Source organism: Engystomops pustulosus, chromosome 10 (assembly GCF_040894005.1).
Source record: "Engystomops pustulosus chromosome 10, aEngPut4.maternal, whole genome shotgun sequence".
Classification (NCBI taxonomy): domain Eukaryota; kingdom Metazoa; phylum Chordata; class Amphibia; order Anura; family Leptodactylidae; genus Engystomops; species Engystomops pustulosus.
Window position 1 is genome coordinate 46,368,281 of NC_092420.1, and position 19,211 is coordinate 46,387,491.

General features: G+C 42.9%; 1 protein-coding gene across 4 annotated transcripts in view; it reads right to left on the reverse strand.

The window, feature by feature from the left end:
* Nucleotides 1-2,328: 2,328 nt before the first annotated feature.
* Nucleotides 2,329-19,211, reverse strand: part of PLA2G4A (phospholipase A2 group IVA) — a 265,938-nt gene continuing 249,055 nt past the window's right edge. For all 4 annotated transcript variants that reach the window (XM_072127076.1, XM_072127075.1, XM_072127074.1 and 1 more), the window contains one exon: nucleotides 2,329-2,719. In XM_072127076.1, the coding sequence (XP_071983177.1) occupies nucleotides 2,597-2,719 (123 nt within the window). In that variant the 3' untranslated portion in view covers nucleotides 2,329-2,596. The remainder of the gene's footprint in view (nucleotides 2,720-19,211) is intronic.

Genomic DNA, 19,211 nt, shown 5'->3' on the forward strand with positions numbered 1-19,211 from the left:
AAACCAAAGTAAAAGTCCATTCGTTTTTTCGGTCTGGAGACGTTCCTCCTTCTTTTAGTCATTCTCGTGAGGTCCTCCGTGATTGCCATCTTTGTGCACCAATTGGCAGATAGGTCTGTAGCTGAGATAAGTCGCTGAAGGCAGGCATTAATAAGGGAGCTCTCTCCTCACGCTTCCATTCAAACTCAAGGGATTGGATCCAGATTGCTATCTAGACTCTAACTTTAGTAAAGAAGAGACTAGTGCTCTAAATTCTTTGTGGAATGACCCTTGTCTGATAATCAAACCTTCAGACAAGGGAGGGAATATCGTTTGTATGGAGTTTGTATGAGTGTATAGAGAGATGTGCATGTCCATCATGAATGATGAGGAGCATTATTGAAAACTGAAATCGAAGCCCACTGTAAGCTTTCAGATGGAATTAAAGCAACTGCTAGAAAGAGCCAAGCAGAATAACATCATTTCGGATGTGGAATATAAATGTATGTATCCTAGTCATCCTCAAATAGCTGCCTTCTACAGCCTACCCAAAATAAGAGGACACCCTATAATTTCAGGGGTTGATAACCTGACCCAGAACTGTAGTTGTTATTTGGACAGGGTCTTGAGACTTTTTGTACTATCTCTGCCCTCATATGTAAGGGACACAATGGAGGTTTTAAACAAGTTAGAGGGTCTCCAAGTAGAGCAAGATCATTCTCTAGCTAGTCTAGATGTGGAGGCCCTCTATTCCTCCATCCCTCACCATAAGGGTATGGAAGGAGTGAGGCACTTCCTTCAGTCAAGGGATATCCAATATCATCAACATAATGAATTTATCCTGGATCTCCTGCAATACATTCTGAGCCATAACTACTTTCTTCTTGAGGGCTCCTTCTACCACCAGCTTAGGGGTACAGCCATGGGGAGCCCCTGTGCTCCCACATATGCAAATCTGTACCTCGGCTGGTGGGAGGATAGGGTTGTCTTCAGGGAGGATCTAGTTGAATGGATACAACACGTCCCAATTTGGCTCAGATTCATTGATGATGTCCTATTGATTTGGAACTCAACAAAGGAGAATTTGGGGTCTTTTGTATATGCCCTCAACTATAATGACCTGGGTCTTAGATCAAGAAAGGTAATCGCTTGATCCTGAATCGTCGAGGTAAATCTAACTATAAAGAAGACAGGGGGTGCTCTAGCGACTACAGTATATCGTAAGGCCACAGCCACCAGTAGCCTACTACAATGGAAAAGCTGCCATCCCTACTCCCTTAAAAGGGGTATATCAAAGGGGCAGTTTTTAAGGCCGAGGCGAAATTGTAGTGCTTTTGGTGAATTCCAAAGGAAAGCAGGAGAGCTATCTGATTTTTTTATTAGACGAGGGTTCCCCCAAAAAGTCCTTAAAGAGGCATATGAGGGGGCTGCTAGTACCAAGAGGAGACAATTGCTTGTCTTTAGAAAACGTGAACATGAACAGACTGGTACTAGGATAATTGGTACATATGATAACCAACACAATGAAATACGTGAAATAATTTCAAATTATTGGAAAGTACTTCTGACTGAAAAGAGGTAGCAAAGTTTGTATCTACAAGAGCGACAATCACATATAGTAGGGGTAGAAATTTTAGGTATTCGCTGGTCCATAGTTTCCTGGCATCAACAAAATCAGATGGAACCTGAACAGCAGGAACGGAAACAAAATGGCCACTGCATGTAGACATATGAGACCATCTAAAGTTATTAGTGCCCATACTGGAAAGGAATATGCAATCCGAGACCTTATCAACTGCTTCTCGGTTGGGGTGGTTTATCTGGCAGCATGTTCGTGTCAGATGGATTATGTGGGGAAAACCTTCAGAAATTTTAAGACACGTATTAACCAACATATGAAAGATATCAAAGACGAAAATGACAGCCCCATTGCCAAACATATATGGTCCCCCCTACCTGGGACCCACCACATGCTGCTGGAAGGGACTAACATAAACTACTGAAATTATTCAGAATGCTGACAAAGGCATTTTTAAAATCAGCATAGCATAGGCTTCTGGAACCTGTCAGCAGCTGAAAATGACATTCCTGGTGACCGATTCCGTTTAAATACTTGTATAGCCCATAACAGTTGGATGTAAACCAGTTGGGGGGGTGTCTTTTGCATACGCATGATACTGTATAATCAGTGTTAATTAAAATAATTATTGGGAGATAAAAAAATTTTTCTAAAAACTACATGTGAGGAGAGGTGACATGATTCCATGTCAGGAAGCAGCACATTCAAGATATTACATACAGATAATGATAGTGGTGACACTTGTACAGAAATTGTGTATCCACAAGGTCTAAGTGCAAAGGAGTCTTAGAATCAAGTTTAATATAAAGTGGTTTGTTACATGAAAATAATGTGTGAAAAAGATGTTTGTATTTTAATCATCTTTTGCCATTTACTTATCTCCAATACAAAAACAAGCGACAGTAGCAACAAGGGCAATGCACAGAACTTTTGGTAGATAGGGTGATAAATAATGTTTATACATGTGTAACATGTTGCTATTTGTCATTTTCACATTAATACAAACTCCCTTCATACAATTGACATGTATTGGACAAATTAGCTTTGCTGTTTGGCCTTGTTAAAGTATTTCCGAGCTTCAACATTACTGAGTGACACTGAACATCGAGAGGGATGCTGTCTTCTGTAATCAATGCTTTCTTTTATGGCATCCTTAATTACCTGCAAGAAAACCAGAATGCATTACTGCAAAGGTTGCAACATCTAAAACTGCATGTTTCAAAGACATTATTTGTCACCTATCAACAGTGCTTTGTAATTACCTACCTAGTACCACTGCACATGGTTGGGTACGGCAGAACAAAGGTTCGTCTTAAGCTTTGTTCATGAGGCATCCGAAGCTGACAGTATAAAACACTGCCCTTCACAAGAAGAGGCATTATATAAGAGATCAAGTGGTCTGATGTTAGTGTCCTCTTGTGGTACAAAGTAATAAAAACATTGAAAATGTATGTAAAACTCAAACAAAAAAAAGAAGTAAAAACACACATTTCCACTTCCACATCTGTACTAACCCAGGCTTGAAAACTATTACAATATTTCTCCTGTAAGACAAAAAAATGCCCAAAGTGGAATAATCCACCATCACACATAAAATATTAAAACGTTATTATAATTGTAGAAAGCATTGATGAATAAATGAGCATCCTGCTATCTTGGTTAGAATCATCCCCTAGTGCAGCAATCTGTCGCTCTGACAGCCTTAGTAAAAGCTATTATCAGTGGCGTAACTACAGTCATGGGCAAAAGTTTTGACAATGACACAAATATTATATTTTCACATGATCTGTTGCCCTCTGGTTTTTACGTGTGTTTGTCAGATGTTTATATCACATACAGAAATACAAGTGCAAACAAATTATAAGTAACAAAAGCTTTTATCTGCAATTCTCCCTGGCAGCTCTGAATCAACTTTTGGGCCAAATCCTGACTGATAGCAGTCCATTCTTGCACAATCAATGCTTGCATTTTGTTGGTTTTTGTTTGTCCACAAGTTCTCAAAGGGATTAAGATCTGGGGAGTTTCCAGGCCATGGACCCAAAATCTTTGTTTTGTTCCCTAAGCCATTTAGTTATCACCTTTGCTTTATGGCAAGGTGCTCCATCATGCTGGAAAAGGCATTGTTGATCACCAAACTGCTCTTGGACGGTTGGGAGAAGTTGCTCTTGGAGGACATTCTGGTACCATTCTTTATTCATGGATGTGTTTTTAGGCAAGACTGTGAGAGAGCTGATTCAATTGGCTGAGAAGCAACTCCACACATGAATGGTTGCAGGATGCTTTACAGTTGGCATGAGACAAGACTGGTGGTATCGCTCACCTTGTCTTCTCCGAACAAGCTGTTTTTCAGATGTTCAAAACAATCAGAAAGGGGATGCATCAGAGAAAATTACTTTACCCCAGTCCTCAGCAGTCCACTCCCTGTACCTTTTGCAGAATATCAGTCTGCCCCTGATGTTTTATTTCTGGAGAGAAGTGGCTTCGTTGCTGCCCTCCTTGACACGAGGCCTTGCTCCAAGAGTCTCCACCTCACAGTGCGGGCAGATGCACTCACACCTGCCTGCTGCCATTCCTGAGCAAGCTCTGCACTGCTGGTAGCCTGATCACAAAGCTGAAATAGTTTGCTGGTCCTTCTTGGGCACCCTGGAGACTTTTTTGCAACAATGGAACCTCTCTCCTTGAATTCCTTGATGATGCGATAGATCGTTGACTGAGGTGCAATCTTTCTAGCTGCGATACCCTTCCCTGTTAAGAAACACGTGCAGTCATCATTGCACTGCACAAAACTGGCCTAAGAGATAACCATGGTTCACAGAAGAGAAACAATGATGCCAAGCACCAGCCTCCTTTTAAAGTGTCCAGTGGTGTGATTCCTTAATCAATCATGACAGATTGATCTCCAGCCCTTTCCTCATCTATACCCACCTGTGTTAATGGAGCAATCACTGAAACGATGTAAGCTGCTCCTTTTAAGGCAGGCCTGCAATGAAGTTGAAATGTGTTTTGGGGGAAAAAGTTCATTTTCTAGGCAAATATTGACTTTGCAATTAATTTCCTTTAAGCTGATCCCTCTTTATAACATTCTGGAGTATATGCAAATTGCCATTATAAAATCTGATGCAGTAGACTTCGTAAAAATTAAGATTTGTACCATTCTCAAAACTTTTGGCCATGACTGTAGAGTCCTCTGTGCCCCAGGGCAAAATTTCCAACGGGGCCCCCTCTCGCTATACCTTAAAAACAGAAGCCATTAGTTTTATTCCTCCCGACACCAAGAGTCATTAGTTGTATTCCCCCAACCCACACCAGTAGCCATTAATAATATCCCCCCTACCCCACACCAGTAGCCATTAGTAATATCCCCCCAGCAGCCATTAGTGATATCCCCCCCGAGTAGCCATTAGTAATAATCCCCCCCCCCCCAAGTAGCCATTAGTAATAATCCCCCCCCAAGTAGCCATTAGTAATATCCCTGCCCAAGTAGCCATTAGTAATAATCCCCCCAAGTAGCCATTAGTAATATCCCCCCCAGTAGCCTTTAATAATAACCCCCCCAGTAGCCTTTAATAATAACCCCCCCAAGTAGCCATTAGTAATAACACCCCTAAGTAGCCATAAGTAAAATCCCCCCACCCCACAACAGCATTAGTAATATCGCGCCCCAATTGTAACAGGGAACGCATATATTAAAAAAACACAAAATAAACTTACCTTATTACCTCCTCTTCACGCTGTCTCTTTTCTGCTGATCCGGCCCAGGCAACTGTCTTCGGGTCAGGTGTCGGGTCATAGACAGACCCAGCGCAGGCGGCATCTGATAAAGTGTCTGCTGCTTCACATACTGGGTCACAGACAGACCCGGCGGAGAGAGTCACGCACCCAACCAATAATCTAATGGGGCACAGAAGACGGCTAGTCAAGAGTTCTGCTTTTGAATTGCGACAGCCATGGGAACAGTTGCACAGTCCGTGTGCTGGATCATGGGGCCCGCCGCTGTCACAATTCAAAATGTAGAACATCTGCTCGCTGTGCTGCGCTGATAATTCGGGTCATATCTGGCCCTCCGTCTGACAAAGGGCCCAGTAGTGATCGCACCCCCTGTGACTGCGATCGTTAAGCCCCTGGATAGATAGATAGATAATGAATGGAAAAGGCAGGCAGCACTCCAAGGTTCAAATCAAACGTGAGTGATTTTTATTGAAACGGGTAGCGACGTTTCGGTGTTGGACACCTTTTTCAAGCAATTTGACAAGTGAACCACACAGGGTATATAAAGGAAACATGATGTGCAATGCAGATAAGGGGGTGTGTCCTTAAAGTGCAAGTGCAGTTGAGATCATAAACATACATTGTAATTTCATAAAAAAATTCATATACAATAAAGTGCATAAGTAGTACAAATGTATATAAACATCTCCATATGTTATACATACAATAATAAAGTGCATCATAGTTAGAACAAAGTGCAAGTGTTGTGCTACTGAGTGTACATAAAAGGGTTAAAATTACCCAGTATACTTGTGGGAGAGATCACCCGGGGAGGAAGTGTTGATTTCACCTATGATTGGATATCCGCGTCAAGATCGCACCGCACGTGCGCCAAAAAAGGAGCGCATGCGCAGAAGTAACTATGGACACGCCAAAAAGTGGCTCATATGTATTAATGTTTGGCAAGTGCCAAACAAAATTTTTTTGCAATGTTTACAAAATGTTTACAAATAATTTGTTGACAAAAATGTAAAGAATCGAATAATGAAAAATATATAAATACAGAAATATGAATGAACAACAGAATGTCCGTGACAATGTTTGAGGAGTACCTGTATTGAGAGTGAGGCACCACGGTGTTGGTCCTCTGGCAGTCTATACAAATGCTAGTGGTATCGTCGCCTCCCCCCACTATAGAAACTTCACCCCTCAACGTATGTAAAACAACTTCTATTAAGTCCATTAACCCTTTAAGTGTTTCACATGGGTTAAAACAATATGGACCTGCGATTTAGAAACTATGGAATTTTTTTTGAAACTACATTCATTTAGGCCAAATTGACAGTTTCAGAATAAATTAAATGATGAAACGCACTGCAACGTTTGATGCCCAATTCCTCCCGAGTGTACTGATACCCCATATGTGGTGGTAAACTTCTGTACAGGCGCACGGCCAAGTATAGAATGAATGGAGGCGCCATTCACAGCAGATTTGTATTGTCACATTGTACGACCTATACATTTTAATTTTTTTTGGTAATTGTCACGAACCCGAGTCGCCGGGTTCCAAACACGGGGTTCACGTACGCCAGGAGACCACACAAATTAGCCCTAAGCTCCGTCCACTCACACAAAATGGCGTCCTTACGCTAATTCCTACTCTCCTAGCACACGGCAAACCCACTCAGCTTAATTCTCATGTCAGGGAAACCAAACGCATTCGGATCCCAGACACTACACACGCACAGCCCAGGGGGCGCACAACCACACTATGTACCCCCCTACCACTTACGTGCCTATGGAACGTTACTACACAGGGCCACTCAGCACCCCGAAAGTCACCCGTTCCATACAACTCACTTTTCACGGCTGCCACCACTCGTAATTACGGCTTACGAGAAGCCCACACCAGGACCGCACACATACACCCAGATACACACTCTTCTAGATGCAGTACAGTTCACCTGGACCCACACGGTCTATAGCTACTATTAGCACAAAGATATTCACACGGTAACACGGCTTAGCGGTAATTCCCCTCTCCAGAGGTATGGGAACGTATAGAGCACAAGGAAAAACTTATTAAAGGACTATTTAATATGCAAAATAGGCACAATGCTTAATGGTTACAAAAAGGGTAAAATAACAGACATACATAACAGCAAACAGTAAAATAAAAAGGGATAAAAGCAAAGAAAAGACAGACCTCTTACTAATTAGATTGGCATAAAGATCCGCGGTGGGGAAAACCGATGAAAATTTTGGATGTCCTGCCAGCTGAATGCATTCCCCGTGGACAACAAGGATTCAATGCTGGCATGTTACTTTTAAGTACATAATCGATCCGCCCCCTCGGTCATGTGAGAGGGGTGTGGCTACACCTTAATCAAGATGGAAAATCAGGGACATTTTTCCAAAATATATTATATCTTTTCCCAAGAGTCCCCTGATAAGAAGACATGCCCACCACATTTACCAGCATGAATTAACAAATCTAACAGTACCAAACACCATTATTAAATGTTGGCCCAATTGTCTAATAGGCGTTTTCTTGGCTTCCTTCCTCTCAAATCCTTTGGGCTTGACACCCCAGGACTATAAGGGGATACTGGTCCAGATCCGTTGACCAGAAATAAAAATATTTGCTTTATGACTAAGTTTTCTTTGATGTATAATTTTTCATGTTCTTAAGGAGTCATTTTAAGACACATGAAAAACCATGAGGCCCTTGGAGACACCAAGTCTGCCATTTCACAGGAAACCAATTAACACCCCTAAGGGACAGAGGAAACCAGTTACCAATTCTTTTGATAAGGGGGGGGAGAGAACAAAGGGAATCACAGAGGGGGGTGGGATCTGTTGCCCTATGGTACATGTCCTTAATTACGTTATCTTATAGGGCAAAGGTGACTCTCCTATCATAAGAAGGGAACTCATAACCCATAATTTATGACACCTCCCCTTTTTAGAGATGGCATGGGAGATCGATCCACAGATCATCTCACAAGCCCATCTCCATGGCTCCCCACTGGTGAGACAATACAAATATACAGCCGTTTCCACGACACCTATTCCCATTTTAAACAAATAGAGGTTCAAAATTAGCTGGACTTTAGTCTCAGGAATACCCAAAAATCCAGCTAGTGGAATATCCTGTGAGACCTGCAGTAACGGTTCCCATGACTCTGCCAAGCTGCTGTCCACATGTGAAGCAGCCTCACACCTCTGGTCCTTTGTGGCCCATACACATGTTACAGAGACCGTCTCACTGGGCTTTCCTGTAACAATCTCTGGGCTGTAAGATAGCCCCATTGCCTCCTCTGCAGGGGTTACTAAATGTTCAGAACTCAGACTAATGTCTGAATCATGGACACTTGGACTGTTAGTGACCTCAGATACAACAGGTGTCATCAGGTCAGCTAAGAGCCCTGGCTCACCCTCACTGCACACTACCTCATCCTTGTTAGGACATAACACATTATTATCAGCACACATTGTTTGGTCATTGCAAGGTACAGTACAATCAATATGTGCACATATCACGTTGACATTATAGGACAGTTCAACTGTACTTGGGGAAACATTTGCAGAATCCTTGGGCGCTAATGGCCCCAGGTCAGGCATCACCTCAGGCTCGTTTGAACCTATCACATTATCACTGTCCATTCCTGTATTGGTGGAAGGAACATTATAATTCAGAGTACATGGGGCAGTGTTTGATATCTCCTCTGCACTTGGGGAAATATCTGCAGAATCCTTGGATGCTAATTGCCCCAGGTCATGCATCACCTCAGGCTCATTTGAACCTAACACATTATCACTGTCCAGTTCTCTGTTGGTGTTAGAAACAGTATAATTCAGAGAACCCAAGACTGGGACGTGATAAAACATTTTTGCTGCACTTGGGGGAATATCTGCAACATCCTTGGATACTATTCGCCCCAGATCCGGTACCACATCAAGACTCTTTGGACATATCACAATGTCATCATCATCACACAGGCTAGGCTCCATACCACCCAGTGTAGTACATGTGACATTCACATTATTAGGCATTTCAACTGTGGTGGGAAAAACATCCACCACAGACTGGAAGACTAACTGCCCTGGATTAGTCCCCAGTAAAACATTAGTAGGAATCATCTCAGACTCCTGGACTTTCTTCAATCGGCATCCAGATGCCATATCTCCATCAGGGTTGACTCTCCCAAAGACAGAAGAAACAGGGAGCTTAGTTGTGGGGGTGTCCCTCAATCCCCCTAAACAAGTAGGGCTGTGGTGTCCCATTTGGTTGCATACACCACACCTACCAATATTAAACACAGACTGGGTGGGAGTAGAGGGGGCACAGGTGGTAGGCTTACCCTCCATCCAGTCATCCTTAGTAGGCCTCTGCAGGGCTGCTACTGGCTTGGAAAAATTAGTATCCGCTATCCATGCGGCCTTGTTGTCATCCTTAGGCTCTCGGGCCATTACAACTTGCTGCCCATTGCTCTGGGCTGAAGAATTGCACAACCGGAGACGTGCTAACTCCATTCGAAACTCCAACTCGGCTTTACGATCCGCAAACTCTTTCTCCCTCTGGGCTTGACGCTCTCCAAACTCTTGCTCCATCTGGGCTTGACGCTTTGCCATCTGTTGCTGACTTTGGCCTTGAATCTTTGCCAGATTTAACTCTCTTTGGATTTGAAACTCATCCCACCTTCGCTTTCTCTGGATTTGACGCTCCTGCAACCTTTGATGAGCTTCACACGCTTCCTGCTGCGTTTGTGGGTTACACTCTCCAAGCAGTTGGAGAAACAGTGCCCAGGTAGGGTCACTTTCATCCATCTTCTTATAAGTAGCCGCCATCTTAGCAGTTACTTGCCAAATAAAAGATAGAAAAGAAAAACAAGAGGGGAGGGGACTGTTTTGCAAGTATGTCTTACTACAATAAGCACTGAGTTTTTTCTTGTAGACTGGGGTACTCCTCGCAAGGATTCCACCAGTCCTTAAGTGCAAGGGTTAATTACTTAAACCAAGCACGTAACGCTCCATTACAAAAAATGTATCCCACCGCTGCCACCAATTTGTCACGAACCCGAGTCGCCGGGTTCCAAACACGGGGTTCACGTACGCCAGGAGACCACACAAATTAGCCCTAAGCTCCGTCCACTCACACAAAATGGCGTCCTTACGCTAATTCCTACTCTCCTAGCACACGGCAAACCCACTCAGCTTAATTCTCATGTCAGGGAAACCAAACGCATTCGGATCCCAGACACTACACACGCACAGCCCAGGGGGCGCACAACCACACTATGTACCCCCCTACCACTTACGTGCCTATGGAACGTTACTACACAGGGCCACTCAGCACCCCGAAAGTCACCCGTTCCATACAACTCACTTTTCACGGCTGCCACCACTCGTAATTACGGCTTACGAGAAGCCCACACCAGGACCGCACACATACACCCAGATACACACTCTTCTAGATGCAGTACAGTTCACCTGGACCCACACGGTCTATAGCTACTATTAGCACAAAGATATTCACACGGTAACACGGCTTAGCGGTAATTCCCCTCTCCAGAGGTATGGGAACGTATAGAGCACAAGGAAAAACTTATTAAAGGACTATTTAATATGCAAAATAGGCACAATGCTTAATGGTTACAAAAAGGGTAAAATAACAGACATACATAACAGCAAACAGTAAAATAAAAAGGGATAAAAGAAAAGAAAAGACAGACCTCTTACTAATTAGATTGGCATAAAGATCCGCGGTGGGGAAAACCGATGAAAATTTTGGATGTCCTGCCAGCTGAATGCATTCCCCGTGGACAACAAGGATTCAATGCTGGCATGTTACTTTTAAGTACATAATCGATCCGCCCCCTCGGTCATGTGAGAGGGGTGTGGCTACACCTTAATCAAGATGGAAAATCAGGGACATTTTTCCAAAATATATTATATCTTTTCCCAAGAGTCCCCTGATAAGAAGACATGCCCACCACATTTACCAGCATGAATTAACAAATCTAACAGTACCAAACACCATTATTAAATGTTGGCCCAATTGTCTAATAGGCGTTTTCTTGGCTTCCTTCCTCTCAAATCCTTTGGGCTTGACACCCCAGGACTATAAGGGGATACTGGTCCAGATCCGTTGACCAGAAATAAAAATATTTGCTTTATGACTAAGTTTTCTTTGATGTATAATTTTTCATGTTCTTAAGGAGTCATTTTAAGACACATGAAAAACCATGAGGCCCTTGGAGACACCAAGTCTGCCATTTCACAGGAAACCAATTAACACCCCTAAGGGACAGAGGAAACCAGTTACCAATTCTTTTGATAAGGGGGGGGGAGAGAACAAAGGGAATCACAGAGGGGGGTGGGATCTGTTGCCCTATGGTACATGTCCTTAATTACGTTATCTTATAGGGCAAAGGTGACTCTCCTATCATAAGAAGGGAACTCATAACCCATAATTTATGACAGTAATGCAAACATATGAGGGCTTATTTTTTACGGGATGAGATACAATGTATAGATAATTCATTTAGGGGGTCTATAGCTTATTCATGAGATTTTATTAACTATTTCAAGGGGGACACAAACAAAATCATCAATTTTTATTTTGGATTTTTAGCATTTTTTTTCCCCCACTCCCCGTAATGTAAAAATAATGTTTTATCTTTATTCTCTGGTTCACTACGATTGCGGTGATACCTCTTTTATATAGTTTTTCTTATCTGTGCTCAATTTTCCTGAGCAAAACCAATATTGGAGAATATCGCATTGTTTTTACTATTGACAACTTTTTAGGGCCATAACTTCTGTATTTTTCTATTGTCAGACCTGGTTGAGGGCTTATTTTTTGCAAAAAGAGTTGTCCTTTTCAGTCGTATAATATTAGGGAACGTAGCTTTTTTTGATCACTTATTCAAGCCTCTACACTGCAATACCCTTGTATTGCAGTGTATAGTGTAAGTAACTGAGCATGCCGCGCATACTCAGTTACTTACAGCCGGGTCCTGCCAGAAAAGCAGAACCCAGCGAGAAGAGGAGCCGACAGCCACGGGTCACTCGTCGGGACCTGGGGCAGCGGCAGGAGGGATCGGATCCCCCGGTAAGCACACCAGGGGGTCCAATCCACGGGACACACACTTGCACGCCGCGGTTATGCTTGACCGCGGCGTGTAAGGGGTTAAACACCCGGGATCGGAGATTTCCCGATCCCAGGTGTTAGTGCCGGGTCTGGGCTATGATATCAAAGCCCGACACCGGCACTATACTGACCCGATGTCCCGAAATCATCTTCTGACGCGGCGCTGCAGAAAGGTGTCGCGTCAGAAGAAGTGCCCTTAATGACCGACGTAGATTACCGATAGGGCGGTCATTAAGGGGTTAAAGTGCAAGTGCATCTTATACAAAGGACATATATCTTCATCTTAGTACAAAACATGATATTTGATACAGTGCATACATAGTCTAAAAAAGCATATATACATATATTGCGTGCATATATTACTTGTGTGTCACGTGTCTCAAAATGGATATCAGTGCAGAATTCAGTTTTGAAGAGGTTAAAATTACCCAGTGAGCTGCAGGACTCTCTCTCCAACATGGGGATCTCACTATCCCATAGGTGGCTATGTGGCGTCTGAGCAATATCACCACGCATGCGGCAGAATTTGGCGCACGTGCCGTTCATCTCTATGACTGCCGGGCGGCCATGTTTAGTTGGGGCCGCAGGACTTAGGAAAAAATATGTATGGATACACGATCGTGACAACCTAAAGGTAAGTATGACGTTTGAAATGGAAGGTATCTCCACTTGTTGGACTAAACCCTGATGTGGATGCCCAGTATAGAGTGCCATAAATAAAAAGACTCAGGCACAGGATAAGGAAGGCACCACGTGAGCTGTCTCCATGGTATCAGGAGAGCCTATCAGAGTGCTCCATTCCGCTTCAGGTGTTCACTATGGATACAGCTTCAGCTTTTCACCTGTATAGCGGTATAATGCACGTAAAAAACGTACTTTGGGGCTAAACTGCCAGGGGGATAAAGCGCAGATATTAATCGCATCCCCAATAGTGACAGTGTTCCTCCACTGGAGATGGACCATATATCATGGTCACAACCCCCCCCCCCCCGAGGGGAGCACTCACGCCACCCTTCTGGCTGTGTCAAAAGGCATGTTACAATAGGGCAAACAGGGTAGTCTAAATAGTGTCTAGTACACAGATTGTTGTCACGACATGTGCCCAGATATTAGAAAAAAATTGCTTTTATTGTTTAAGGGCGTTATCACAGAAAAAATCTACCAATACTTACAGGTAGAGGACCCAATCACTCCAGTGATATACGTCCTCCCAAAAATTCATAAGTCATTGGAGTCACCGCCAGGAAGACCTATTGTCTCCAGCAGTGACTCCATTACATCACGCATAGCCACCTTTTTGGATAAGTTCTTATGTCAGTTTGCACTCTCTAGTGACTCATACATCCGGGACACTTCAGACTTTTTGACCAAGTTGGACAACATCGACATAAACACATACAATTCACCATGGTTAGTTTCATTCGATGTAGTATCTCTCTACACATCGATTGATCACCATAGGGGCTTACAGACTATTGAGCGGACATTAGAGAGATCTGAATACTACCCAAAGGAGAGACTTCTAGGGTTGGAACTTTTAAAACTTATACTTTACAATAACTACTTACTTTTTGGGAGTGACTTCTATGTACAGCTGAGAGGAGTGGCCATGGGGGCCAATATGGCCCCCACCTATGCCAACATTGTGATGTCTGACCTTGAGGAGAGGTTCATCTATGTGTCCCACCACTTCCAACATGTAGTACTTAAACACAATAGACCAGGATATCAAGTTCACTATGGTGAAATCCAGGGAAAGCATACAATTCTTGGATGTCACAGTGGAAGTGACAGATGAGGGACTAATGACCTCACTATACACAAAACCCACAGACAAGAATAACATCTTAAGGTATGAGAGCTGCCACCCGAGACTGATGGTCCGTTCCTTACCACTGAGTCAACTATTACGTGTCAAAAGGATTTACAGTAACACACAGAAACTCAATAGAGATTTAAATCACATGGAGAAAAAATTCAAAGAACGAGGATATCCTAAAAAAATTATCCAAAAAAGCTGAACACAAATAGAGAACACTAGCAGACAGGAGCTATTACGCACCAGAAAACAAAAGGAGATTGTCAAGCGAATCCCATTTGTTACGGCATTTAATGATTTAAGCCAGGAGATCGGACACAGTGTAAAAAAACATTGGTCCATCTTGCGTAACATCGATACACACTTGCCAGAATTAGATCACCCCCCTCTTATTTCATACAGACGGGCCAGAAATGTCAAGGATATGTTGGTGAAAGAGGATGTGGGTCCTCTAAAGACTCGAACTCAGATAGGATTATGGGGTAAGACACGCACATGGAGTTTTCCCTGTAGATCCTGCATTAACTGTTCCCACATGGTCAAGGGAGAGACCTTTGTATACAAAAACAAACAATACAAAATCAAACATTACCTGGATTGTAATACAAATCACGTCATCTACATGCTTACATGCCCATGTGGCTTAGCTTATACTGGGGAGACTACTTGGGATTTTAAAACCCGTTTCACACAACATAGATATACGATTAGAAAGAACAAACTGCATCTTCCAGTATCTAGACACTTTACAGAAATGGGTCATACAGAAAGCCAGTTGAAATTTACATTGATAGACCATGTACCCCCCCTTAGACGTGGAGGCAATAGAGAGAAGAAGTTGAGAAAAATGGAGTTACAATGGATATTTAAACTAAACACCCTGAAACCCAATGGGTTAAATGTTGAGTTCAACCTTGGTAATGTTTTATAAGGAAAAATCCATAATACCTGTAAACGATGTCTGATACAACTGCACCAATCTTCACTGTACTTGATAGGAGACACGTACACAATTACTAATATTTATCTCTTTGTCTTTTAGACATCTATTCCCGGTATTTAAGACCAAACAGAAAACACCCAGCGACCCGGATGTTATCTCACCACGTGGAAGAAACCCCCACTATCCCACCAACTGGCTTTTTCATTTTTTATGTATTGATATTTAAACAATAAAAGCAATTTTTTTCTAATATCCGGGCACATGTCGTGACAACAATCTGTGTACTAGACACTATTTAGACTACCCTGTTTGCCCTATTGTAACATGCCTTTTGACACAGCCAGAAGGGTGGCGTGAGTGCTCCCCTCGGGGGGTTGTGACCATGATATATGGTCCATCTCCAGTGGAGGAACACTGTCACTATTGGGGATGCGATTAATATCGCGCTTTATCCCACTGGCAGTTTAGCCCCAAAGTACGCTTTGTACGTGCATTATACTGCTATACAGGTGAAAAGCTGAAGCTGTATCCATAGTGACCACCTGAAGCGGAATGGAGCACTCTGATAGGCTCTCCTGATACAATGGAGACAGCTCACGTGGTGCCTTCCTTAGCCTGTGCCTGAGTCTTTTTATTTATGGCACTCTATACTGGGCATCCACATCAGGGTTTAGTCCAACAAGTGGAGATACCATACATTTCAAACGTCATACTTACCTTTAGGTTGTCACGATCATGTATCCATACATATTATTTCCTAAGTCCTGCGGCCCCAACTAAACATGGCCGCCCGGCAGTGATAGAGATGAACGGCGCGTGCGCCAAATTCTGGCGCATGCGTGGTGATATTGCTCAGACGCCGCATAGCCACCTATGGGATAGTGAGATCCCCATGTTGGAGAGAGAGTCCTGCAGCTCACTGGGTAATTTTAACCTCTTCACAACTGAATTCTGCACTGATATCCATTTTGAGACACGTGACACACAAGTAATATATGCACGCAATATATGTATATAGATATGCTTTTTTAGACTATGTATGCACTGTATCAAATATGTTTTATACTAAGATGAAGATATATGTCCTTTGTATAAGATGCACTTGCACTTTAAGGACACACCTCCTAATGTATTTTTCACGTTACGTCTTTACTCCGGGTTGCTGGGGAGGCGACGATACCACTAGCACTTGTATAGACTGCCAGAGGACCAACACCGTGGTGCCTCACTCTCAATACAAGTACTCCTCAAACATTGTCACGGACATTCTGTTGTTCATTCATATTTCTGTATTTATATATTTTTCATTATTCAATTCTTTACATTTTTGTTAACAAAATATTTGTAAACATTTTGTAAACATTGAAAACATTTTTTGTTTGGCACTTGCCAAACATTAATACATATGAGCCACTTTTTGGCGTGTCCATAGTTACTTCTGTGCATGCGCTCCTTTTTTGGCGCACGTGCGGTGCGATCTTGACGCGGATATCCAATCATAGGTGAAATCAACACTTCCTCCCCAGGTGATCTCTCCCACAAGTATACTGGGTAATTTTAACCCTTTTATGTACACTCAGTAGCACAACACTTGCACTTTGTTCTAACTATGATGCACTTTATTATTGTATGTATAACATATGGAGATGTTTATATACATTTGTACTACTTATGCACTTTATTGTAACTGCACTTGCACTGCAACTGCACTTGCACTTTAAGGACACACCCCCTTATCTGCATTGCACACCATGTTTCCTTTATATACCCTGTGTGGTTCACTTGTCAAATTGCTTGAAAAAGGTGTCCAACACCGAAACGTCGCTACCCGTTTCAATAAAAATCACTCACGTTTGATTTGAACCTTGGAGTGCTGCCTGCCTTTTCCATTCGTTGACTACAAACCAGGATCAAGCCGAAATCCTTGGAGGCATTGCACCCCTCCTTCACAGGAGTCACTTTACTGTGCGGACTTGAACTTTTTCCATTTTAGATAGATAGATAGATAGATCGATAATAGGATGTCTTCTCTCAGTCCTGCAGATGTGTAAAGCAATATTAAAGACTTCCACTGCAGACAGCAGCTGAGATCACCAGTCACTTTTCAGAGCATCTAGTATATAGATGATGATAAAACAGATATATAATATATTAACCAAACAAGTGAGAGCAAAGTAATATTTGTACCATTCCCAAAACTTTTGGCCATGACTGTAGAGTCCCAAAATTTCCAATGGGACACCCTCTCGCTATACTTTAAAAACATTAGCCATTAATTTTATACCCTCCCCCCCGACACCAGGAGTCATGAGTTGTATTGCCCCAACCCACACCAGTAGCCATTAATAATATCCCCCCCTACGCCACACCAGTTGCCATTAGTAATGTCCCCCCAGCAGCCATTAGTGATATCCCCCCCAAGTAGCCATTAGTAATAATCCCCCCAAGTAGCCATTAGTAATACCCCCCCCAAGTAGCCATTAGTAATATCCCCCCAGAAGCCTTTACTAATAACCCCCCCCCCCCAAGTAGCCATTAGTAAAATCCCCCCCACCCCACAACAGCATTAGTAATATCGCACCCCAATTGTAACAGGGAACTCATATATTAAAAAACACACAAAATAAACTTACCTTATTACCTCCTCTTTACGCTCTCTCTTTTCTGCTGATCCGGCCCAGGCGACTGTCGTCGGGTCAGGTGACGGGTCATAGACAGACCCAGCACAGGCGACATCTGATGATGTGTCTGCCCCGACACGTACTGCATCACAGACAGACCCAGCGCAGGCATGATTCACACACACCACCAATAATCTAATGGGGCACAGAGGGTGGGTGGAGCCAAACAAGTGAGAGCAAAGTAAGGCCACATATTACTTCCCACAAATGTATTAATGCACAAAGCTCTAAATATTGAATCTATAGATTGATAAAAATCTTAAGCAGGCCACACTTAGATTTATAAACATTGTGTGACAATATTAGAATGCACTAAATATTTGTCTAAAAAATGCTGCTGAGTGCCACCAGCATATATTAAACCTATCATTTATGTATTATTTGCAGGTATAGCCGGTGTTCCTTTACATTGGGGTTTGTATATGTAATTATTTTTAATATTTAATAAATAGAGACATGCATCGGCGTAACTAGAGTCCTTTGGGCCCCAGGGCAAAATTCCCAGCGGGGACCCCTCTCGCTATACCTTAAAAACATTAGCCATTAGTTTTATTCCCTCCCTCCCCCACCACACCAGGAGTCATTAGTTGTATTCCCCCGCCCACATCAGTAGCCATTAAAAATATCCCTCCAACCCCACACCAGAAGCCATTAGTAATATCCCCCCCAATTAGCCATTAGTAATAATCCCCCCAAGTAGCCATTAGTAATAATCCCCCACCCAAGTAGCCATTAGTAATAATCCCCCCCAAGTAGGTATTAGTAATATCCCCCCCAGTAGCCATTAGTAATATCCCCCACCAAATATCCATTAGTAATAATCCCCCCGAAGTAGCCATTAGTAATAATCCCCCCGAAGTAGCCATTAGTAATAATCCCCTCCAAGTAGCCATTAGTAAAAATCCCCCCCAAGTGGCCATTAGTAATATCCCCCCAAGTAGCCATTAGTAATAATCCCCCCCAAGTAGCCATTAGTAATAATCCCCCCCAAGTAGCCATTAGTAAAAATACCCCCCAAGTAGCCATTAGTAAAAATCCCCCCAAGTGGCCATTAGTAATATCCCCCCAAGTAGCCATTAATAATAACCCCCCAAGTAGCCATTAATAATAACCCCCCAAGTAGCCATTAGTAATAACCCCCCCCCAAGTAGCCATTAGTAACCCCCCCTAAGTATCCATTAGTAACAATCCCCCCAAGCAGCCATTAGTAAAATCCCCCCCACCCCACACCAGTAGCCATTAGTAATATTGCACCCCAATTGTAACAGGGCAATCATATATTTAAAAAAAATAATTAAAAATTAAACTTACCTTATTAGCTCCTCTTCGTGCTCTCTCTTCTCTGC